The sequence below is a fragment of the Artemia sp. Qi Xiang Cuo genome, chromosome 11, assembly GCF_049724085.1.
Source record: "Artemia sp. Qi Xiang Cuo chromosome 11, ASM4972408v1, whole genome shotgun sequence".
NCBI classification, from domain to species: domain Eukaryota; kingdom Metazoa; phylum Arthropoda; class Branchiopoda; order Anostraca; family Artemiidae; genus Artemia; species Artemia sp. Qi Xiang Cuo.
In genome coordinates, this window is record NC_142804.1 from 46,263,981 (window position 1) to 46,290,378 (window position 26,398).

Genomic DNA, 26,398 nt, shown 5'->3' on the forward strand with positions numbered 1-26,398 from the left:
GCGTAAAGCATAAACTCGAGCAAATAAATCATCCAGGAAGCTAGTTCACTTGACAGTTTCTCCATTAGTTATTAAACAATTCTAATAAGCAAATTTCCAAATCGAAAATGATTTTTTTTTTTTATTAACATCTTATTAGTTTACAACTCTAGACAGTTCATGGTTATTCAGCAATCAAAGTGAAATTATAAAACTAAAAGAAGCCAAAAAACCTTGCCTAAATATTTCGTCACTTCCATAAGCGGTCGGTTAAATAAATTATCGTTTCAATAAACCGCGGCTTCAATAAATCATCGCTTCAATAAACTGTCGCTTCAATATATTGTCACTTCAATTTCTTCGCTTCAATAAATTGTCTTTTCCATAAATTGTCCTTTTAATAGATTGATATTTTAATAAGCCGTCACTGTAATATATCGTCGCTTCAATAAACTGTTGCTTCAAAAAGTCGTCGCTTCAATAAACAATCACTTCAAAATAACGTTGTTTCAAAATACTGACGCTTCAGTAAGTCGTCGCTTAAATAAAATTTTTCATTCAATTAAACGTCAAACCAGTTTGCAAGTAGGTCTAAACCATTACCTACATTTATGGCCAAACTCAAAGCCGAAGACAATCGAGCCAACAGTTGCAAGTGAAACTAGGTCATTAGCTGCGGGTACAACTAAACCATTGGCTGGAGACTGGAGACAACAACTAAGACAATAGTTGCATCTAAAACTAAGCCAACAGCTTAAGACAAGTAATCTAATAGTTGAATTTAAAACTTAGCCAACAACTGAAGACAATTAAGCTGACAGTTTCAAGTAAAACGAATCCATTAGCTTTGAGACAACTAAACCATAAGCTGCATAAAATTAAGACAACAGCTGCATCTAAATACTAAAAAGACAGCAAATGCAACTAATTAAACAGCATGGAAAACAAAGCGTTGGTATTTACTTAACTGGTTCCTACGCCAAATCATCCCGAAACAATTTTTCCTATATGAAGATCTTTTATTCGGGGGTATTTAACTATGGACATAACAAAAATTGATTTGTTTATTAAACGTCAAAATCGATTTGAAACTTTACTCCCCTATTTTCTGAGATCTTGCAAACTGAAGAAAGATCTTTTCTAAGGTAGTTTGACTAATTGAGAAATCATCTATCTATAAGCAAGTAGTCTTTTGCTCTTTCGATAATACCAAACACATAAGGCCATCCCCGCCTTTTATTATTGGTATGTTATATTCAACAAAATTCTGATGTGAGTCTTTTATAATACTACCTGGGAATTGCTGTTCAATAAAGTCATTTAATTTCTTAGAATTTTTCTCTAAATCTAAACCAACTCGTGTTCTTGCTATGAAAGTATAACCTTTGCCAAACCGAGACTTCAAATGCTGTATAGATCCGAGACATCGGAACGTCCCATTTACCATAATGGCTATTCTTGTGCAAAGTGCCTCGCATTCTTCCATGCAATGCGAAGTAAGTACTATTGATTTTCCACTTTTTATCAGCCCAGTCAAAATATTCCACAAGTGACGTTTTGCAACAGGATCCAAACCTGTAGTTGGCTCGTCCAAAATAATAATTTGGGGGTCACTTACCAAGGCAACAGCTACACTTAGTTTTCTTCGATTTCCTCCACTCATTTCTTTAATCTTTTTGTCAATATGCTCATCAATGAGAAGTCTTTTACTCAGGTCCTCAATTATTCCATCCATATGAGACTCCTGCATCCCTCTAATTCCGGAAAACATCCTTAATGTTTCTCGTCCCGTCATTTCTTCATTATGAGCGTCAAATTGAGGTCAATATCCTATTCGTCACTTGATATGTTTCACAGAAGAACGAACGCAAACATTTTCTAGAAAAACATCACCACTTGTTGCCTCTTCGTCTCCAGTAAGAATTTTAAGAGTGGATGTTTTTCCAGCACCGTTGGTTCCAACAATACCAAAACATTCTCCCCGTCGGATACCAAAGCTGAGGTTATTGACAGCCAAAAATCTACCAGGATATATTTTTGTCAGCTCTCTAGCTATCACTGAGTTTACTTCGTTTAATTTTGCCACACTTTTGGATTTGTCTGTGATATATATTTTTTCTTTGACTACATCCTCGTTTTGAGTCTCAGCACTTTCGATGTCAAATTCAATTTTCTTCTTTTCACAGGATAATTTATTAATTATCTTTGACTCAATAGTCATAATTAAAACGTGGGATATTAAACCTTCTAATCCAAAAATAGCAAAAAATTTTCCCATTCTATAATCAACAAACGTAGAAACCAATAAGTGGTAGAGACCTATAAAAAAAGTATTAACAGGTGGTAACAATAAAATCCACTCGAGTATCTCAAAAGCACTTTTCTGGAGATACTTCACACTATCTGGCCATGATTGGAATAATAAGAAAGTTATGGCTAGAAGGTTCGTTAAGATAAAAAGCACAAGAACTTTGGCCACAGCGCTTGGGGGATTTCTGAAGATATAAGATAAAAGATATACTAGTGGCAATACTGCCCATCCAAATCCCAAGAAAAGACTAAACATCCAGCCCTGCTGTTCTACACTAGTTGAACCATCTATTCCATATGATAAGAAAACAATTAATGTAGCCAAAAATGGAACACAGAATGACAGAAAGTCCCAGATAAAGTTTCCACTCCAATATGCTAAAAAACTAACACCAGATACAAATTGCAAATTTTTTGAATTACAATTCCGCTCTTTGACTAGAAATATATTATAGCTGCTGGCTAAAAAGCAATACCCAAGGCTAAACAACCCCAAACGATAATCCACTGCTCTGGAATAGCCACTGCTCTGGAATAGCCGTTTATAAGGTTATTATTACGAGTAAACAAGTCAAGGTTTGAATTAATTTGCTCCAGATCAGACGCGACTGAATCTGGTAATGACGTTAAGACAGTAGTCGTCCATTGATAGTCGTCAAGTGACATATTCTTCGAAAGTGATCTTTGGAGCTTAAGTTGGTCAAGCAGTTCCAGGCTATTATAAAATTTACTAAATTTACAAATTAATAGACTGAAAGACAACGGTATCATCAACTGAGGTAGAATAAGAGGCCAGTTTCTTAGGGTATATGATTTTTTCACAAGCATTGCCCAAAATTGTTGTATGAACAGATCGAATCCTTTATTTTGGGCAGTATAAGGACCCAGAAGAGGTCCTCTACTTCTGACACTGTATTTTTCATAATCTACAGTTTCTTTACATTGTTGCAACGTCTTAAAAAAAACTTCCTGCATAGAAGATGCGGAGACACCATAAGTTAGTATCCTTAGCTCATGCTTTTTCCTATCAAGCTCCATAAACATTCTTTCAAACATGGCTGAATGTTCTGTTGGCAAGATACACGACAATTCTGCACCAATATTTTGGTGTAGACAAACATTTGGCACAAATTCTGTGAGCAATCTGTTGTTTCATCTACTTTACAATCCATGGCCTTTACAATTTTTAAATTGTAACCGTTCCCATAAACTTTTTTTTAAAAACAAAGAGGAACCAATGCATTGTATTTTTCCGGATGCCATTATTGCTATTCTGTCTCCTAAGAAATCGGCCTCGTCCATGAAATGTGTTGTTAAAAGTATCGTGCGATTTTTCTTCTCGTTCTGAAGAAGATTCCAGATAGCTCTTCTAGACGAAGGATCCATACCAGAGGTTGGCTCATCAAATATGATGACCTTTGAGCCAGCACAGAGAGCTATTCCGACTGAAAGTTTTCTTTTCATTCCTCCAGATAGCTGTTTTGCCAATACAGAGCGTTTGCTTTCAAGCTTAAGCATTTGGAGAATTTTTTGAATCTCATTTGAAACAAGCTTATTGTCAAGTTCTTTTAGCTCGCAAAAAAACTTAATATGTTCTTCGACAGTCAAACTCTCGAAAAGGACATTATGTTGAAGACATACTCCAAGACTTCCTCGCACATTTTCAATATCCGTGCAAATGTCAAATCCATTAACGTTAACGGTCCCGGAACTTGGCGAAATAAGTCCAGTAAGCATAGACATAGTTGTGGTTTTGCCTGCTCCATTGTGCCCAGCTAAAACTGTAATATGACCCTCGAATAGTCTTAGATTCAAATTATTCACAACCACCTTATTGTGCTTATATACCTTGGTTAATACCAAATTCACCAGGCAACACGAGATCAACATAGAGAGCTAGGATAAGATAAAAAAAACCGTCCACTGCAATCATGATCGTTGCATCTCCAAAAGAAAAATTGTCATCAGCTGAAACAGGAGTAAAAAACGTCGACCATTGTAATCCAGGCCCAGTTTCTTCAAACTTTGAAAGAATATTCATAGCAAGCCCCATAGCTATGTTGAGTATAATGGATAAACCAAATTTACTTCTTCGGGTCAGTATCATTAATTCACGTTTCATTTGCCATACAGGAAAATACATCAAAAGCCATAAGAATGCCATTATAAGCGATGCATTTGATCCTGATTTGAAAAATGTGCTAAGCAAGAAGCAAAGACATATCATACTCCAAGCGTACACCACATAGAAGAAGAAAAGTACTGTTCCATATGTCTTATTTACCACTGAAAGACCATTTCCATACCATGGTACTTTTTCAAATGAAACTCAGAGAGGAGAGAAAGTAACAAAATGAAAAATAAAATCAAAAAGGGTGAAAAAACGAGTATTTTGTCAGCCAGTGGCGAATCATGAAAATGACAAAATTTAAGCAAATATTTCAACAAGGACCTCCACCAAGTCGTCCTCAGTGCTAAACAAAAAAGAAAAAAAACAATAAAAAAACGAAAATCTAACCTTTCGAAGTTTACCCTACAAAGACAGAACAGACACTGAATAAAAACCAGGCAGGAATCAATGAAAATGAATTTACCAAGATGATTGGGCAAGGATCTTTCGCCTTTTATGGTACTTTTTGCATTATTTTTAGGAGAATTATTATAATTAAAAGAACATAAAGGACTTTGTAAACCATGCGGTCCAATGCAACCAATTAGGAAGACCCATAACTTTGGTTGACTCCTTCAATCCAGCTTCCTTTTCAATGACAATATTTTTAGTGGTGTTCAAGACAGGATAGATAAAAGTCAGCAATATAAATAAATCTAAAAATGTTTTTAATACTGTTGCAAAAGCGTCTATATCGTAACTTGGGTGGGGAAATCGCTGCATTTGTAGATCCACTGATGACATGTTAGCACCTGAAATTTGTTTCATAATGGAAGATGATACAACATGTTGTAAAGTAAGAAATCCCCTTCGGTAATAATCAGGATATGTCCCGTATCTTGCTTCTTCCCCTGGTGGAGTTGCGTAATATTTGCTAATATTGGGTCTTAATATTTGTTCGTCATCAAAATTACTTTGTAGTGGAAAATGTCCAGGGAGACGGAGCTTCATGCGTATTTCTTCTGGGAATTTATCTGGATCCGGAAAATTGTTGGTAAAACTCACTCCACCAAGAAAATCAGTTGATAGATTAGGATTTTTATTGTTGTTTTCTAAAATATGTGCAACCATCCGATCGTCATCAGCGAATCCAAATACTTGATTTTTCTGTAGATTTAATCTTTCTGCCACAGTTTTCATTGCCTTTGTCACTGCGGCATTATTCGGTGAATAATAAAATCTATTCATGGTCTTATTGATCGGCAGTTCATCAATCATGAAGGGCTCCCAAGTGGTCGCTTGATAAGGAGTAACCTCATATACAAGTCTCATGACAACTAAAATGAGAAAGAACACCAAAGGTATTAGAAGCTCAAAGACTGTCTGAACCGGGTGTCTTATTTGTATTCTAATTATTCCATAAAAGCAATCGGAACTTTTTCCAGCCACTTGAGTATTGATTATTTTGGCGAATGACTGACATTTTCATTAGCCTGTAGGCTGAGAGTTTTTCACGTAACAAGCTGCTTTTTCCTTGCAAAAAAAAAAACTGAATTTCAAAATTTTCAGGTATTTTGCTAGCTTGAATTAAAAAATTAAAACTACTGCTCAGATATAACTTCAGCGATTCTGAACTTGAAAAAGAATTTCAATTTTTTTCATGGCTTAAATACTTTCCTTTTGTAATAGCGTTATGAAAGGACCGATATAGTTCACCATAAATTATGTTTGTCAATGCATACTTTTTTTATATAATCATCATTTATTATCTACATTGCAGTAATTTGTGGGGGGTTTTAACAAAAAGTTATTTGTTAAATGAAACTAAAATAAATCCGGAAAGTTTTAAATAAAATGATTTTATTTAACTGCAAACTAAAAAAATATTCATGATGTCTGAGAATAATTTTAATTTTTCAATTCAAAACATAAAAACTCCGGAATTTTTTTTTAATTAGTGTGGTTTTTCCTTCGCTGATAATAAGGGACCAGCTCTAGCTCATAGTAGCTATAATACTAAAATAAATAATTACATAAAAGCTCGATCTAGTACATTGTTACTGGGGATCATATAAGTTTCATCGGTATCATGGTGGCCGAGATAGTTATAATAGAGAACGAGTATAAAGTTATTATAATAACATTAAAAAGGTTACCGTTTACAATATGTTGAAAAGATACAAAGTGATTGATTTTTCTCGTATAACTATATATCACATAATAAGTGAATGCAATATTTATATACGTTTATCTTGCGGCAAGAATTTCTATTTTTATTCTCATTTCAGTTTCGCTGAAGTTAATATGTAAACTGCCAAAACCATCAAGGTATCTGAGCAATAATTTGAATTTTTTAATTCCAACTAGAAAAATACCTCAAGATTTTAAAATTAGTTTTATTTTTAATTCCTTAAAAACTTCACATTAATACCCATAGATTGCACAGTAGCAATAGTTGTAGCAACATTAGCAGCAGTATGCGCATAGCACCTTTCGTTTCTTGAACATTCTATTCAAAACGTGCTGAAAGTTTCAGCTTAATCCAGGTTGCAGCGGTTGCTAGCAACCTAGTAAGATGTAATCACATAGAATTTTAAGAAATATAAAAGCCCATAAATCTTAAAAACAGTCAGATCAGAATAAAAAGTACACCGTTAGAACAGCGTTGTCCGAAATCCCTGCACAGGAAACGTTCTGTCCCTTAGCTTGAACAACAAGGGAAATATGTTGGCTTGAAAATCAAGAAAAGTGGCAGCTAAGAATTTTTTCCTAAACGTTATCTTCCATCCACAAATAGCTTGGCACTGGATTATCAAAGAGAGTTGTTCAATGGTTACATAATGGTCCATTATTATGTAAAATGAAGTAATTTTTGGGGGGTTTTAACAAAAAAATTATTTGTTAACTGAAACTAGAATTAATCCTGAAAGTTTTGAATGAAATAATTTTATTTAACTACAAACTGCAAAAATACTTATAATGTCTGAGCAATAATTTTAATTTTTAACTTAAACCAGAAAAATACCTGAAAATTTCGAAATTAGTTAGGTTTTTCACCATCTACAGAAATGGGTCAATTTTCTTTAGTAAATCTTTACCTTCATGATATGGCTCATTTTTCGCTGCCACTTTCACTTGATTTGGATAAATTGGCTCCAATTTTGCCCCACCAGGATTTTGAAAAAATGAAGTCAGTTGATTCAGTTTCATACTCACCAACCAGGATATTTTCAACCAGAGAAAAGTAAAAATACGATGCAAATGTTTCAGCCAAGACCTCAACGCAGCCATCTTCACTGCAAAGATACAAAAATAATAAAAGAACATAAAAAACTACAACTAGAATAAATAAGGACAAACCTTAAAAACAACCACTAAAGTGAAAATAGATCTTTTTCAAGCAACAGTGAAAGGGCAACTCTTTTTCTATATTAAAAAGAGTGTAGTGGATTTAAAAAAACAACCACTAAAATGGAAATCGACACTTTTCATGCAACAGTGAAAGGGCAACTCTTTTTTTGTATTAATGACTGTAAAAAAAAACTAAAAGAAAAATTTACATGGAAAACCTTTCCATTTAATGATGGAAGGGAAGCTGGAAAAAATTCAATATTGAATGGCAATACCACAAACTAAATCTGAGTTCAGTTCGTTTAATGCCTTTTAAAAGCGAATTGCTTACCAGGTCTGGTATCCTCTGAGATTTTATTTGGTTATGAAATATTATGAGCTAAAAGTGAAAAATTTGTTTAATAAGTTCATTATAAATATAGCTAAAACAAGTTTCTCCGGTATCTTTATTAAGGGCAAAATTTGGTGTATATATTTCTTAATTTCGACTGCCTCTCTGAAAATTTGCAATAGATTTTTAACAAAGGCAACGATAGAAGTTTTTTAAATAAAATGAAATAATGTGGGTTATTCATGTGTTTTACTTAGGCAGAATCATAATTCTTGGGCCTTTCGTGCCGCTTCATGCTTTGTTGACTGCAGATCCAACAACATCTCTTCCAATTGTATGTAATTTCCATGAATATAGAAGCAACCGCAAAAACATGGGATCCTCTAAACAAAACTCCCAAGCATGGGACTAATTTTATCTTTACCAAAATTGTGAAAGGTCTGTAGTTTATTGGAGCTGCTGAATACTATGTCCAGGGATGCTTTCAATTATGGATATGCTCTTTTAGTATCCCTTGCTGCTTTTTCTAACCTAACCTGCTTTTTCTTGCTGCTTTTAATAATTGACTTGTATTTTCGCCCATTTTAAATTTTTTGCCATTTAACCATGCCAAGAGAGTGAATGAAAATGAAATACTGGCCGTGGTTTAAACAGCGAGATCAAACTGTTTAAAAGCCATGATTATCTTATCAGTAGCAAGATAAAAAAAAGCAAAAGACTTATCTTTACGTGAGGCCAAACAAAATATTCCAAATAAATATTCAAGAAGTCCAGCGCCAGTCAGCTAATGTATAAACCAAAACAGGTAATCACTCGATTATTACGTCACAACACGGGTGAAATGAAAATAGGTCTTGCCTCGGGAGTATTTTTCACGGAGATGGAAGTGGGGGGGGGGGGGTTAAATACCACCCCCCATTCAAAATTGGGTGTTCAATGTAAAAATTATCGAAAAATCTAAATATATATCCTGAATCTAGGTCAGTTTAACCCACAGCGTTACGAAATAACAGTCACAGAATTAGCTACGGACTAAATGATTCCGAATATAATCCTTTTTTAAAACTTGTTCAAAACTGGGATTTTATCCTTTTGAAGAACAAAAAGGTCTTAACAGGTTAGAGACTGAATCAGAACTGAAAGTTTTATTTCTTGTAATTTTTTAGTTATATTGCGTTAGTGATAGAGGTGACGCTAAAACCGACATTTTCCTTGGGCACTGAAAACCCTAGCTACACCTTGAGGGAACATAAAATAAATTTCAACTTTTCCTGTGGCTTGTTCCACAAACTTGGGGGAGAAGACTGGTTTTCACAAAATGATTTTTACAGACTGTTGCGAGTTAAAGTTTCCTCAGTTCTGCATTGGGATGTGCTTGCCAGTCATTTGCATTCTGTACAATTCGAACAGACGTGAACATTATCTTGCTATTATCTTGCCATATCATCTTGCTATTTATGAGCACATCTAATGAATATTATTTCCTGTGTTCCTCAAGTAATAAAATACTAAGAGGGTTCATGACTTGGCACTTGTATGAGATACCCCTTACCTAATATTCTTCATCTAAGTAGAACCTAAGTATAACCGTTTTTTTTGTCAATGTATTTTTTCTTACAAACAAATTTGAGCTATATATTTGCAAAATACGGGGGAGGGGTAAAGTACCTCTGTAGTTTCCATAATTTGGTTAATAAAGTATTATAATTTCATCATAGTTTTTATATTTCATTAGGATTGTGCGTTAGAGAAACAGACCTGCTATACTTTACCCCTGTCCCCGTAATGTGCAAATTTATAACCCAAATTTGTTTCTAAACTATTATATTTCATTCTTAGTTCGGTATGTTCCATTAGGATTGAGTGTCAGAGAAACATATATAAAGAATATTAATTAAAAAAAAAACAAAGTTAATCCGAGGGAAGTAAAGAGCGAAGTTGAAACTTAAAACAGACAAAAATTGTTACTTCACAGTCTATTTAATATATATTAATATAACTAGCATAAATAAACCAACTATTTATGTTTCCCTATGCTTATAAGATTATAAAAACTAGCGCTTTACAGAAAACACTAAATAATATAGGACTATGGTACAGTAAAAGCAAACCAATTAATAACAATTTTTAAAGAATCAAAATATTACAATCCCTTTTAGGATCAATCCCTTTTAAGATAAAGGAACAATCCATTTTAGGATTTTCTTTATTATTTTACGTTTAACTTGGTGTCACTTCTGCACAATGGCTCAGTCCAATGACTGGCTCTCGTTTTGGTTCTTAAAAGGACATGTCATGATTATTTTGTAGACAAGTTTGAAGTAAGGCCATATTCATAGTATTAGAACTATAGATTAGCTTTAGAATTTGCATCATAGCTTGAAATCCACTCTTGTATAGAGAAATAATCGGATTTCTACAGTTCATATTATGTCTTATTTGATCTTCATTTCAAGTGATATCAAAGCATATTTCTTACAATTTAAGACTATATATTACCCACTATTGGCATTATAGCTGGTGAGAACAAAATGCAGCTTGATAAATCAATCCAATATTTCTGTATGGTGTTCAATTACTTCGCGGTGATTAAAAAAATATTTAATTTTACGCTTATGTTTTTAAGATAATTTTAATTGTATACTGAAAGTTACTAATGTCAAAACTGGTGTAAGACTATAAAAAGCTTTATAGATTCATTTAGTGTTGTCAGGATACACACTAATTTTTTTACTCTTAAATCAATAATTCTGTTTTTTATACTTGAGTTTTTTGTTTTCAGTAAAGCGTTAGTTTTGTATAATCCTAAAAGCATAGGGAAACATAGCTAGTTGGTTTATTTACACAAGTTATATAAATATATATTAAATAGGCTGTTAAGTCATAATTTTTGTCCGTTTTAAGTTTCAACTTCGCTCTTTACTTCTGTCGGAAAAACTTTGTTTTTTTTTAAATTAATCTTCGTTCGTTTTTGAATAAAATTTAATGCAGAAACAACGCTGCCATGATTTTTTTTATTTATACGGAATAATGTACACTCGTTTTATGTTTTAATGTCACTTCTTAGTTTCAGTTGAAAATATTCACAAATATGACCTATGATTCAAGTGAACATACCACTCGATACCTATTTTTTAGGTTTCTTCCGCATATAATAACTATTTTTGGCGCAAATTCAATTTTAAACCCTTATGAAGAGAAGCTGTAACCACTTGCATCCCATGTACCATCCTACCTTTTTTATTGTTTTTTTTTTATATAAATAGTTTTTACATTTTCTTTCCCTACTCAGCTTATCAAAAATTTGCATTTCAACCTTAAATCAAAGAATAGTATATTTCCACTGTTCGCCGAAATAATAGATAAATAGCAGAAAACACTCCCTAGAGAATATGGAGAAAGTAGATCACATTTAGATGTTTAGCAATTAGAACCGAAAATACTCCCTATAATAGAATATTTCTTATGCCATATAAGAACACCGAATTTTCAACAATTCATCATTCATATTTTGAACTGGCTCATATTCACTATGTACATAAATCAAAGAAAAAATGAATTCATTGGATTCAACGACTGATTTTCAACAAAAAATGGTAAGTCTGTTATTATTTTCCTCAGGTTGTGAATGGAAAATATTTATATTGATAGCTTGTTCTTTTTAAAAATATTTGATCATATTTACTAAGGCAGTCAATGATGCCATAAAAAATTGCCCCTTCTCTCTGAAGATATAAAATTTCAAACACAATATCATTCAAAACATTGGATATAATAAGAAATCCCTAATATTCTAATGAAGGGAGTTTGGCAGGAGAGGCAGGCTTGCCACCCCCAGTGATTTATCACTATTTCTAGTAATTTTTTATGTTGCTAAGTGATTTTTTTCTAGCTAGTGATTTTCGTTCTAAAACTAGTGATTTTTCACGATATAGCGCGTAGATTCATGATTCTATTGAATAAACGATACAACAAGCTAACTATTAAAAAAAACACAAAATAGTGATTCACTACAGTTCCTGATATGTTCCAGATTAGTGTTTATACAAATATAGCGCCTTTGAAAGCACGTAGATGTGAGAAACAGCTTTCTGATGAGACATTAAGCATCTCTCTATGATGTTCTGGTAAACCACTAGCCCTGGAGACAAGGGTAACAGATCAGTGCTACCCATGCAAAAAAGTTATTTTCCTTGGTGTTCAAGGTGGGGGACAGTAATTATCCTACAAAAGGTTTTCGACCCTGCTGATTCCAATGGTGCACTTTTTATTTCTATTTGACACCATTTTCAAGGGGTTTTCAGGCTCTTTTTTGAAATCTCAATAACTTTTTTTTCACAATAAACTTTTACCTCTAAGACGAACCAAAATAATAGTTACTATTCTTAAATTTTAAAGATTTCATAGTGAATTCTTCCGACGGACTAATGAGACTTACTAAGGGGGCTGAGAGGGGGAGTGTACGCTGAGGGTCCCTTGTAAATCTCCAATTAAGAGTTTTGGACCATAATTATTACAATGGTACCGTTTTATGCTTCGAAAATTTCAGCTTAAGAAGTAGCACAGAAGGTGTAATTTTTTTTGCTATTTGGCACTTACAGATGGCAAAACTGATTAAAATCACGTAGATATGAGCAATAGCTTTCAAATCAACCATTAAACATCTCTCTAAGAAGTTGTGGCAGCCCACTTCCACTTAACACATGGCATCAATAGTGCCATTTATAGTGCTATTTGGCAGTTTCAGGTGGATACGATATTTTTGTAGTCCGCTAGCCCAACCCCTTGAGAAATGGCACAAATGTGCCATTTTTGCGCTATATGGCACTTACAGATAGTGGTATTTATAAGAAGCACGTAGATGCGAGAAACAGCTTTCTAATGAGCCATTAAGCATCTCTCCTTTGATGTTCTGGTTAACTGCTAGCCCTGGAAAAAAAGGGAGACAGATCAGTGCTACCCATGCAAAAAAGTCATTTTCCTTGGTGTTCAGGGTGGGGGACTGTAATTGTCCTTCAAAAGGTCTTCGATCATGCTAATTCCAATGGTGCACTTTTTATTTCGATTTGACACCATTTTCAAGGGGTTTCAGGCTCTTTTTGAAAATCACCATAAATTTCTTTCCCCAATAAACTTTATCTTCTAAGATTAACCGAAAAAATAGTTACAATTCCTAATTCAGTGTCAAATGACATTTTTTTTCTCACTAGACATTTTTTTTTGAAAACATGTTTTTCAATTTTTGATTACTATGGGCTGTGGTTCGCTCTTTACTAGGTTACAGCTGCCGCTGCAACCATGATTAGGTATGGGGTATTTCATGCAAGTGCTTATGACTCAAAAAGTAACTGACACTCAGAGCCATTCCTAGGGTTGGTGATGCCTGGAGGAAAATATACAGCACCCCCGTCCCGGCTCAAATATAAGCAAAAAAGCCGAATCAAAGCAAAAATTCCAATCAAAGTTGGCAAACCCCCTGTCATTACGCCAAAAGAGATACTGGGCCCAGAGCATCTGCTCCGGTTGTCCCCTTCCTTGAATAGCTAAGTCGACACTTCCCAAGTCAGATTGTTGCCTAACGAACACTGGCAATTTTATATTGGCAGTTTAAATTTGATTAAATAGGTTATATTGGTTAATCTATATAGGTTCCATTGGCAATTTCTGACAATTTGTATGCCTTAGGTGTCTATTTTCAAATTGAGAAGAGCCAAAGCCCTCAAATACTTCTAGGAAAATTCGGATAATTTTGGCTCATTGTGGAATGTAGTGGTTTCCATTTTACTTGACCACCGTTTAACTCAACCCATTTAACTCATCCCTCTTTCAATTCAGCCCCCATTCAACTTAACCTCTTTCAATTAAGCCATCGTTTAAATCAAATACAATTAAAATCAACCCCTTTCAACTCAACCCCATATGCTGCAACCCCACGCAACTTAACCCCCCTTCAACGCAACTCTCGTCTAACTCAACGTCAATGCAACTCAACCCTCCTTCAACTCATCCCCCGTGTACTTCAAATCTCGTTGAACCAAACCCCACCGAAACTCAACTCTGTCTAACTCTGCCCTCATGTAACTCAAGCCTCATTCAGCTGAACCCCAACTAAATTCAATCCCTGCAATAAGTTAAGTTAGATTGAATAGGGCTGAGTTGAATGACAGCTGGGTTAAACAGGGGTCGAATGGAAAATGGGCTTTAGTTAAATGAGAATTGAGTTATACGGGGGTTAGGGTAAACGGGGGTTGAGTTAAAATGGGTGGAGTTTAACAGTAGTTGAATTTAGCCTAGGTAGAATTAAAAGAAAGTTGGTTTGAGGGACTTTTCCCTTCTGACATGCTGGAAACTTAGTCTAAAAGAGTTAGTCTATGGGCCAAGGAAACCTTAATTAAAGAAAAAAATTAGTTTCGGAGCATTGCACCTTCAAAAATAACAAGAAGGGCTAATTTTTTCCATCTGCTTAAAACTTTGGTCCTTGTGCCATGGGAATTCCAATAAACGAAAAATTTGAAAATAAATGATTCCCTGATACTGGACCTGCCACAAATCTATTTTTTTTTTTAACTTCCAATATAGGGAGGATATTTTTTTAAGACTTTCAAATATAGGGTCCAAAAAAATAGTTAATTTTTTTTTTTTCGGATGAAATTAAGACTTTCAAGAATCATTGCCTGGGTTAGGGGGAACAAAGATTTTGTTGGAATGGCAATGGGTGTTACTACTACTACTACTAACAAATCATCGCGGTACCAAGCCGCCTGAGGCAAACACAGCTACGCACGTTCCTCCTCCACCCCAATGTATTCAAAGCCTCCCTTTTTACACCCGCCCACGAAGTTCCCATTTCCTTTAAATCTTTCTTTATGACGTCCTCCCACCCCAGACGGGGACGACCTGCTTTTCGTTTAGCCGTAGATGGTTGGAGGAAAAGAACAATCTTTGGCAATCTGTCATCCTTCATCCACAAAACATGCCCTAGCCACTTCAACCTTTCTTTCATTATCAAACAGTTCGTGGTAACGAACTGTAAGTAAGGAGCGACCCGGCTCAATGGTAACCGAAACTCTAGAAAACGGTATTTTGATACAAATAGATACACCAAAAGAATCAGATTTTAATGCTTATTTCAAATATATAAGTTTCATCAAGTTTAAGTCTACTCATCAAAAGTTATGTGCTTGAGAAAATTTGCCTAATTTTTGAAAAAAGGCGGAAACATCCCCTAAAAGATATAGAACCTTAATGAAAATCTCACCATCATATTCAGCGTATCAGAGAACCCTACTGTAGAGGTTTCAAGCTTCTATCTGCAAAAATGTGGAATTTTGAATTTTTTGCCAGAAGAAAGATCACGGGTGCGTGTTTTTTTTTTTTTTTTTTTTTTTTTTTTTTTTTTTCCCCAGGGGTGATCGTATCGACCCAGTGGTCCTAGAATATCGTGGGAGGGCTCATTGGAATGGAAATTAAAAGTTCTAGTGCCCTTTTTAAGTGACCAAAAAAAATGGAGGGCAACTAGGCCCCCTCCCACGCTCATTTTTTTCCCAAAGTCACCTGATCAAAATTTTGAGATAGCCATTTTGTTCAGCATGTTCGAAAATATAATAAGTATGTCTTTTAGGATGACTTAATCCCCCGAAATTCCCGGGGGGAGAGCTGAAAGTTATGAACTTTACCCAATGTTAACATATAGTATTGGTTATTTGGAAGTATACAGACGTTTTCAGGGGAGATTTTTCCTGGTAGTGGGGGTGGGTGGGTCGGGGGTTATGTGGGAGGATCTTTCCATGAAGGAAGTTTTCATGGGGGAAGGGACATGGCTATGAAGGGGACGCCGGACTTCCCAGCATTATTTAAAAAAAGATCAGGAATTTAATATAAAAAAACAAGTATTTCAACTGCAATAGCAGCAACATCGAAACTTCAAACGAACAGAAAATATTACATATATGATTGGGTTCACCCCCTAGTCAATACCTCGCTCTTTAATACAAAGATTTTTTAGTACTTTAATAAGAGCTATTTATTCTAATTAACGGCCAGTGTGATTAAGCGGTAATTTTTAAAGAATTAGAACAAAATTTGAACTTTAGCTTAAAGAGCAAGGTATTGACTAGGGGGCGAACCCCCTAATAAACAAATTAAAAATATATGAATATAGAAGTTCGTTACGTAAGTTAATTCGTATGTTACGTGTATTTATTACTAATAAAAACGTTCGTAAATATAATTAAACAAGTTTCGAGAAAGCAATTTAACCAAATAAAATTACATTAATATTAAAATTTTGTTTTAATTATTAATTCACGGTGAGACAAGATCAAAACCTTAATTTTTTCAAAAAAGTTCAAAAATTAAATAAAAAAAACAAGTTTTTTAAACTGAAAGTAAGGAGAGACATTAAACCTTAAAACGAACATCAATTATTCTGTATATGGAAGAGACTGTCCCCTCCTCAATGCCTCGCTCTTTACGCTAAAGTTTGACTCTTTCTCACAACTTTATTTTTTAAAACAATAAAAAACTTTAGCGTAAAGAGCGAGGCGTTGAGGAGGGGACAGTCCCTTTCATATACAGAATAATTTCTGTTCGTTTTAAGTTTTAATGTCGCTCCTTACTTTCAGTTTAAAAACTTGTTTTTTTTTATTTAATAGACCTAGAAAGCGGCATTGAACCACATTTTTCGTATAGCCTATTGTTTGAAATACGGTCAGTCAGCCGGGTACCCAGAACAATCCTTAAGCAATTTCTCTGGAAAACATCTAGCAAATCTTCCTCCGCTTTTGATGGGTGTTAGGATGATGGAAATTGGGAAGTGTTTATAGATTAAGAAATATATTTATAAGCAAAATTATTTATATAATTCATTATTACATTACTTTCTAAATTTACTGTTTTATAATTAAAATATTATTACTTATTTTACCCTCGCAACAGCCAGGAATACAGCCGCAGAACCAACGATTTGCAGAAAATGCCTTATCCACTTAGTTGTCAAAGCCAGCGCAATAGCACTGCCTAAGTAAAGAACCATGTTGGTACAATGTATTATCCACTTATTTATTTGTTTCTTTAGACCAGGGCACTTCGTATCGAAGGAGTTGTCGTAAAAACTTTGAAAAGGGCTCAGTCGATTAAAAATTGAAAGGCTTATACCCTTTTTAATAGCTGAAAGTGATTGGAAGGCAACTAAAAGGCCTTCCACGCCCACCATTTCCCCGAACACATCAAGTCAAAATTTTGAGATTGCAATTTTGTTCAACGTAGTTGAAATATCTGGAACTTATGTCTTTGAGTAGGACACTCCCCCCAAAGCCATCAGGGCAAGGGTTGTAGGTTATTCCCTCGGGGCATATAAGGTTTTTATTGAAAGCGGTGTCGTACAAACTTCAAAAAGGGCTAATTCAATTGAAAATTCAAAGGGATAGTAGCCTTTTAAATTGTCAAAAGTGATTGGAGGGCAACACCGCCCTCTCAAGCTAACCATTTCCCCTAACACATCCAATCAAAACTTTAAGTTAGCTGTTTTATTCAACGTGCTTAAAAGTTCTGGAAATTTAATATTGAAGGATGACAACCCTCCAGAACCCTCAGGGCAAGCGTTGTAAGTTATGCCTTGGGGGTATATAACGTTTGTATAGATAGCGTTGACGTAATAACTTCAAAAAAGGTTCATATGATTGGAAATTGAAAGGGCTGGTGCCCTTTTAATAGTCGGAAGTGATTGGAGGGCAACAAACCCCCTCTCACGCACACCATATCCCCAAACATATCCAGTAAAAATTCTAAGGTATCTATTTTGTTCAACGTAGTTGAAAGTTTTAGGAATCGGGAATTGAAGATGACAATCTCCCCACAGACCTCAGGTCAAGGGTTGTAATTTATGCCCAGGGGGCGTACAAAGTTCTTATAGTAAGGGTTATCGTAAAAACTTCAAAAAAGGCTCATCCGATTGGAAATTAAAAATGGCTAGTGCCCTTTTTATAGTTGAAAGTGACTGGAGCGTAGCTAATCCCTCTCTCACGCCCACTATTTCCCCAAACGCATGCAATTAGAATTTTGAGAAAGCCATTTTTTTCAACGTAGTGGAAATTTCTGGAAATTAGGTCTTATGAGCTGATAACCCCCCTCAGAGCCCTCCGGGTAAGGGTTATAAGTTCTGCCCTGGGGAACATAAGGTTTTTCTTATAGAGAGCATTGTCGTAGAAACTTCAAAGAGGGTTCATATGATTCAAAATTGAATGGACTAATGCCCTTTTTCATATTCGAAAGTGACTGGAAGGCAACTAACCCTCCTCTCACGCCCAGCATTTTCCCAAACACATCCAATCAAAATTTTGAGATAGCAATTTTTTCGACGTAGTTGAAAGTTCTAGAAATTAGACCTCTGAGGATGACAACCCTCCCGCTACCCTCAGAGTAAGGGTTGTAAGATATGCTCTTGGGACATATAAAGCTTTCATAGAAAGTTTTGTCTTAGAAACTTAAAAGGGGCTCACTTGATTCGAAATTGAAAAGGACTATTTTGTTCAAAGTAGTTGAAAATTCTGGAAAGTATGTCTTTGAGGATGACAAATCCCACACACTCCTCAGGGTAAGGGTTGTAAGTTATGCCCCGGAGGGGTATAAGGGTCTTATAGATTGCATTGTCGTAGAAACTTCAAAAAAGGCTCATTCAATTGGGAATTGAAAGGGCTTGTGCCGTTTTTAATAGTCAAAAGTGATTGGTGAGTAACTAACCCCCTCTCACGCCCACAATTTTCCAAACCACACCCAATCAAAATTTTGAGATATCCATTTTGTTCAGCGTAGTTGAAAGTTCTGGAAATTAGGTCTTTGGGGATGATAAACTCCCACAACCCTCAAGGTAAAGGTTGTAGGTTATGCGCTGGGGGTATATAAGGTTTTATAGAAAGGGTTGTCGTAGAAAGTTCAAAAAGGGTTCACTCGATTGGAAATGCAAAGGGCTATTGCCCTTCTTAATAGTAGAGCTAGTGCTCATTTTGTTCTAGTCATTTTGTTCAATGTAGTTGAAGATTCTGGAAATTGGGTCTTCGAGGATGACAACCTCCCACATCCCTCAGGGGTGTTACAAAATGTATTATTTATTTATTTATGTGTTCCTTTAGACCAGGGTACTCCGTAACGAAGGAGTTGTCATAGAAACTTCGAAAAGGGTTCATTCAATTTAAAATTGAAAAGGCTTGTGCCCTTTTTAATAGTCTAAAGTGATTGGCCATTTTGAATAGTCAAAAACGATTGGAGGGCAACTAGCCCCCTCTCACGTCCACCATTTCCCCAAAGACAAGCAATTAAAATTTTTTGATATAAATTTTGTTCAAAGCAGTTAAAATTTCTAGAAATTAGGTCTTTGACGATGACAAGCCCCCACAGCCCTCTGGGTAAGGGCTGTAAGTTATGCCCTGGGGCATATAAGGTTTGTTATAGAAAGCGTTGTCTAAGAAACTTCAAAAAGATCTCATTTGTTTGGAAATTGAAAAGGGCTATTTTGTTTTCAGTAGTTGAAAATTCTGGAAATTATGTCTTTGAGGATGACAAACCCCACACACCCATCAGGGTAAGGCTTGTAGGTTATGCCCTGGAGGCGTTAAAGGTTTTTATAAAAAGCATTGTCGTATAAACTTCAAAAAGAGCTCATTCAACTAGAAATTAAAAGGGCTAGTACCCTTTTTAATAGTCGAAAGTAATTGATTTGTAACTAGTCCCCTCTCTCATCCCAAATTCCCCAACAAGATCCAATTCAAATTTTGAGATAGCTATTTTTTTAAACGTAGTTGAAAGTTCAGGAAATTAGGTGTTTGAGGGTGACAAGCCCCCACAGCCCTCAGGGTAAGGGTTGTAGTTTATGCCCGGGGGTGTACAAGGTTTTTATACAAATGTTTGTCGTAGAAAAATCAAAAAGGGTTCATTCGATTGGAAATTCAAAAGGCTAGTGCCCTTTTTAGTAGTAGAACTAGTGCCCTTTGTGTTCAAGCCATTTTGTTCAACGTAGTTGAAGGTTCTCGCAATTAGGTCATTGAGGATGAAAAACCCCCCGCGACCCTCAGGAGTGCCGTAAAATGTATTATTTATTTATTTAGTCCAGGGCACTCCGTATCGAAGGAGTGGTCATAGAAACTTCAAAAAGGGCTCATTCGATTGGAAATTCAAAGAGCTAGTTGTCTTTTTAATAGTCGAAAGTGGTTCGAGCGGAACGAACCCCTCTAACGCCCTCCATTTCCACAAACACATCCAATCAAAGTTTGAGATGGCGATTTTTCTCAATGTAGTTTAAAGTTTTGGAAATTAGGTCTTTGAGGATGACAGTCCCCCCTCAACCCTCAAGGCAAGGGTTTAAAGTTATGTCCTGGGGAAATATAAGGTTTTTATAGAAAGCATTGTCGTAGAAACGTTAAAAAGGACTTATTCGAGTGGAAACTGAAATGGCTAATGACCTTCCTTATAGTTGAAAGTTATTGGAGGGCAACTAACCCCCCTCTCACGCCCTCGATTTCCCCAAACACATACAATAAAAATTTTGCGATAGCCATTTTATTGAACGTAGTTGCAAGTTCTGGAAATTAGGTTTTTGAGTATGACAACTCCCTTCCCCCCACTGCCCTCAGGGTAAGGATTGTCAGTTATGGCCTATTGGAATATAAGGTTTTTATAGAAAGGGCTGTCGTAGAAAATTCAAAAAGGGCTTATTTGATTGGAAATTGAAAGGGCTAGTGACATTTTTAATAGTAGAGCTAACGCCCTTTTGGTCCAAGTCATTTTGTTTAACGTAATTTAAAGTTATTTACATTTGGTATTTGAAGATGACAACCCCCCCCCCTCCTCCCACACAGCCGTCAGGGCTGTGGCGAATGTATTATTTATTTGTTTTTTTTAGACCATTACACTTTCTATCGAAGTAGTTGTCTTCGAAACTTCGAAAAGGTCTAATTCGATTGCAAATTGAAAGGTTTTGTGCCATTTTAAATAGTCTAAAGTGATTAGAAGGCAACTAACATCTGTTCGACGCCTACCATTTCCCTAAGCACATCCAATCATATTTTTTAGATAGCTATTTTGTTCAATGTAGTTGAAAGTTCTAGAAATTAGATCTTTGAGGATGATAACCCCCTCAGAGTCCTCCGGGTAAGAAAGTGATGGTAGTTGAAAGTGATTTGAGGGCAAATAGCTCCCCTCTCACGCTCATCATTTCTCCACACACATGCAATGAAAATTTGTAGGCAGCTATTTTGTTGAACGTAGTTGAAAATTCTGAAAATTAGGTCTTTGAGGATGAGAACCCCCTCCAAGCCCTCAGGGCTAAAGTAATAAGTTATGCCTTGGGGGCATATAATGTTTTATAGAAATCTTTGTCGTTAAAGCTTCAAAAAGGGCTCAGTCAATCGGAAATTGAAAAGGTTAGTGCCGTTTTTAATAGTCGAAAGCGATTAAAGGGCAACTATCCTACCTCTCACGCCCACCATTTTCTCAAACACATTCAATCAAAATTTGAGGTATCCATTTTTATAAACATAGTTCAAAGTTCTCGATACTATATCTTTTAGGGTGAAAAACCCCACAGAATGCTCAGGTTAAGGGTAATAATTTATGCCCTCAGGGCATATAAGGTTTTTGTAGAAAGTGCTGTCGTAGAAACTTCAAAAAGGACTCATTCGACTGGAAAATGAAAGGAATAGTTCTCTTTTTAATAGTCAAAAGTCATTGAAAGGCAACTAACCCCCCTCTCACGCCCATCATTTCCCCAAACACATCCAGTCAAAATTTTGAGATAGCCATTTTGTTCAACGTAGTTTAAATTTCTGGAATTAGAGTAGTGGAAGGATATTACATACAGAAGGGAGTCCATATATGGAAAACAACTTGATTCCAGCCATAACACCAAGGGAAGGAACTGAACTGCTTTAGAGAGAGGCGGTGGAGTTCAATGTCAAATTACAGGCAGTGTTATTGGATGAAAGCAAAGCATACTGCATTGCATGCAAAAAGGAAATAAGTAATAAAAATATAGGAATATAGAAGCTCGTTACGTAAGTTAATTCGCAAGTTACGTATATTTAATACAAATAGAAACGTTCGTAAATAAAATTAAACAACTTTCGAGAAAGTCATTTAGTTAAAAAAAAGAAGTAAAACTAATATGCAAGTTTCGTTCTAATTATTCATGTACGGAGATCCAAAACCAAAACCTGCATTAGTTTAAAAACGTTCAGAAATTAAATAAAAAAAGTTTTTTAACTGAAAGTAAGGAGCAACATTAAAACTTAAACGAACAGAAGTTATTCCAAATATGAAAGGGGATGCTCCCTCCACAACGCCTCGCTCTTTACACTAAGTTTGAGTCTTTCTCACAATTTTATTTTTTTTAAACAATTAAAAAATTTAGTGTAGAGAGCGAGGCGTTGAGGAGGGGGCAGCCCCTTTCATACACAGGATAGTTTCTGTTCGTTTCAAGATTTAATGTCGCTCCTTACTTTTAGTTAAAAAAAAACTTTTTTTTATTTAATCGAACATAAAGTCTTTTAACTGATATCATTAGCTACATTTTTAACTTTTTATCCTGATAGACAATCAGCAAATTCACATATTATTTTCCTAAAGTTAGTCCATCCATCTTTTATATTTTCAAATTTTAATCTCTCCAGTTTAGTATTCACAAAAAAGAAATTGGCACAAAAAAGAAAAAAAGAACGTCGATCGTCAGTTAAGTTTGCATTTGCTGATATTTATTCCTTAAATTCTCAATAATTTTTGATTCATTAAAGTTAATAAAGAGTAAACATTTAAATATATTTTATTTTCAGTAAAGTGTAAATCGTGTTTTGGTCGAAACAATTATGTTCAAATGCTCTGGAGAAATAGTAAAAAAAAAAAAAAATAAGATTGTTGGCACAATCACAATCGAACTCACCAAACCAAAGAAAAGCGGAAATAATCACAATTTTTGGCTCTAAAAGCAGTATTGTGGAGGAAAACATATTAAAACACAGTCCTACATCTTGCATGTGGAACCCATTCGATTTTACGAATCAAACACCTGAATCAAACTAACTTTCATAAAAGCTTTCAATTGAAGGTGGAGTCAGGATGTAGCACAAGCATTAAATATAAAGAAATAATTTGAATAACATAACTCAACTTTACTGTGAATTTGAGAAACTCAGAAATATTCTATGACATTAGTTAGCCTGAAGGTTATGTATTGCCAGACAAGATTATAAGACTCCGCTTATTTGCTTGTTGCTTGTAAAATTTATATAATTTTTTACTAAAGCAAAAAAAAAAAGTCAAATTTTCTTGAATATCATAGGTGTTGAAGCAAAAATACCAGAATATTAAAAACGCCGACTCACAGAAGAGGAAAAGGCCAGAGTAAGACGGAATTTATTTATTTACCTCTCTCTCTCTCTAACCTGACAAAGTCTCTCTCTCCTCTCTCTCTCTCTATCTCTCTCTATCTCTCCCTCTTTCTCTCTCTATCTCTCTCTCTCTCTCTCTATCTCTATCTCTCTCTCTCTCTCTCTCTCTATCTCTCTCTCTCTCTCTCTCTCTCTTAAATTTGCTTCTTTTTTTCTTGTCATTTTGAAAAGCTCTCCCGTCAAATGTTCTATTATATACACGTTGAAAGATCCTGATAATTCGCAACATCCTTTTTTGTCTATAAACGAGACAACGACTATTTGTTATTAACATAAAGATATGACTAAAAAGAAGTCAATGTTTTACCACCCTGGTACATAAAGGCTTACTCACATTGAAACATAACTAATAACCAGTTTCAGCTTGTTTCAAATCCGGTATCAAGCAACTAGCTTTTGTTTAAATATCAAAGTTAGCTTATTCCAGTGATTATCTCCATAATGTCAAAAACATTAGCCGGTACTTACGTATTATCCCTACCCCACCCGAGAAGTGAAGTTAGGTTAATCATAAAGAAATATACCAAAACATGGTGAAAATACAAGACTTTAGTAACAAAATTATGGAAACTACAACAGAGAAGTTTGGGAAGGAGGCCACCCAGAACGCATTATATTAAATGTCTAACCTAAATCTAAGCAGTCATAAATCACTGCATAGATAGTAAAATTATTTGAAAAAAACTACGTTTTCTAAAGAGTTAAAGAGGCTGAGTTACAAGGTCGAACCTTAAAACGTACAGGGATTAGGAGGCACAGTTGGGGCTGCCGCCCCCCAAACCCCCGCTTTCGCAGCCTGTAAATAAATACTACTAACATTTTAAGAAACAAATATTAGTATATGTATTTTAAACTGACAATGCACTTTCATTTGTATTTTTTTCAGTATTGTGCAACTTATGCTTTGGCCTAGGGACAACATAGGGGTTTTAAGGTCTACTCATGTTAATTACCGCTCATTTTGAGCTTGACTCGGTTATTTATTGTAATTTCTGTTCGTTTTGGGTTTCATTTATCTGTCGATGCTGATTTGTGGTAGTTTTACGCGTGGTAGATTATTTGATTCTATTTTTTCTCATTTTTGGTTTAACGGAGTTCTTAACTTATCTTGGAAAGACTAATTTTGTTGAAAGTTTTTTAATTACTAAAACGAAAATAAATCGGATTTATCCCAGAGATTCAAAATTACGCATATGTAACACTAATTAAAGAAATGAGCAAAATGTTAAATGTCAAGTGTGTTTGAGGAATAAAATAACTAAAAAATAAGCCATTTCGTACCATAAAGGTACTATAAAAGTGCAATAAAGGTAAATAATGACTAAGTTCAAAAAGGAAAAAAGGAAAAAGATGATCATATTCAGAAAAGGATAAATAATTCCTTAAACAGTTGTACAACCAGGAGAGGAGGAATTTGAAGCCCCTCTCGCCCCCTCCAGAGGATTAATGCTCCCTGGAGCTGTTTTACAATGCAAGACTTGGTATTTTGCTAATTCTATTAGTCCTTATTGCGTTTTGGCAAAAGCAATAATAGAAATTCCAAGTTTGCTACTCCTCTTATGCTATTAAATTATATTTTATCCAATATTTTATAGAAAACATCGTGTACCATACACTTTATTCCGGATTATAAACTGTGGTGTATACTCTATTGTATTTACATATGCTAATTTATACGTTGTATAAATACTGATGTTTGTATTGTAGAACTGTGTATGTGTATATACGCATACGCGTTTATGAAGTATTTTGTATCTTAAAGGGATTTATAATACTAAATGTTAAAGTGATCGTTAGTCTGAAGGGAAAACGAAGAAACAAAAGGGCAAAACACTAATGAAGATAAGTTTATGCCAGTGAATGATACATATTCAGTGAGCATACAAATAAAAAAAAACTATGAAGGTAATCAAGAAATAAAAATAATATAAAAAATTTAAAAAAGTAGCCACCTTGCTAAACAAAAGAAAGGAGGTGACGAAAAAAAAAATGAAAAAAGTAGCCACCTTCTTAAACAAAAGCAAGTAAGTGACTGAAAAAAAAAATTAAAAAAGAAGCCACCTTGTTAAAAAAAAGCAATTAGGTTACTGAAAAAAAAAATTAAAAAATAACCCACATTGTTAAAAAAAAGAAATGAGTTTAGTTAAAAAAAATTAAAAAATGAGCCACCATGTTAAAAAAAAGCAAGGAGGTGACTGAAAAAAAAATTAAAAAAGAAGCCACCTTGTTAAATAAAAGCGAGGAAGTGACTGAAAAAAAAAATGAAAAAAGGAGCCACCTTGTTAAACAAAAGCAAGGAGGTGACTGAAAAAAAATGAAAAAAGAAGCCGCCTTGTTAAACAAAAGCAATGAGGTGACTGAAAAAAAATGAAAAAAGAATCCACCTTGTTAAACAAAAGAAAGGAGGCGACTGAAAAAAAAATGAAAAAATGAGCCACCAACAAAAGCAAGGAGGTGACTGAATTTCAAAACATAAAAACATGAGATTTCTCCTTGTTTTTATCTTGTAAGGTGATTCATTTTTAATTAGTTTTTTTCAAGTGGGACTTTATTTTACCTTTCTTTGAGCACTGAAGACGGTTTGACGGAGATACTTGCTGGAATGCCTGGTTTGTCTCGTATTTCTTATTCGCTGTTCTTTGCTCTTTTATTTCTTCGTCTTCCGTCATGCATAGCCAGTGTGATCCTAGAACTTGGCTGTGTCCCTAGAATCAGTGTGACCCTAGACCTCGGACTTGAAACTTGGGTCCATAAAGAAATTGCATATTGGCTGCATAATTCTCCAAACTCTTATTAATTTTTGGAGAATTTGGGAAAAACAGGTGAAAAACTAACGCCTCTACCTAAAACACAAGGTTTTAGCCCCTCCCAGACAAATGTCCA

At 34.9% G+C, this 26,398-nt stretch overlaps 1 protein-coding gene across 1 annotated transcript; it reads right to left on the reverse strand.

Annotated features, from left to right (window-relative positions):
• Positions 1-1,153: 1,153 nt before the first annotated feature.
• On the reverse strand, positions 1,154-26,184 carry LOC148947039 (phospholipid-transporting ATPase ABCA3-like). Its single transcript, XM_089096498.1, is given in 7 exon segments — positions 1,154-2,298; positions 3,344-3,497; positions 3,499-4,185; positions 4,232-4,575; positions 4,960-5,807; positions 12,914-13,010; positions 26,073-26,184. Coding segments are annotated over 7 exon segments (3,387 nt in total).
• Positions 26,185-26,398: the final 214 nt, after the last annotated feature.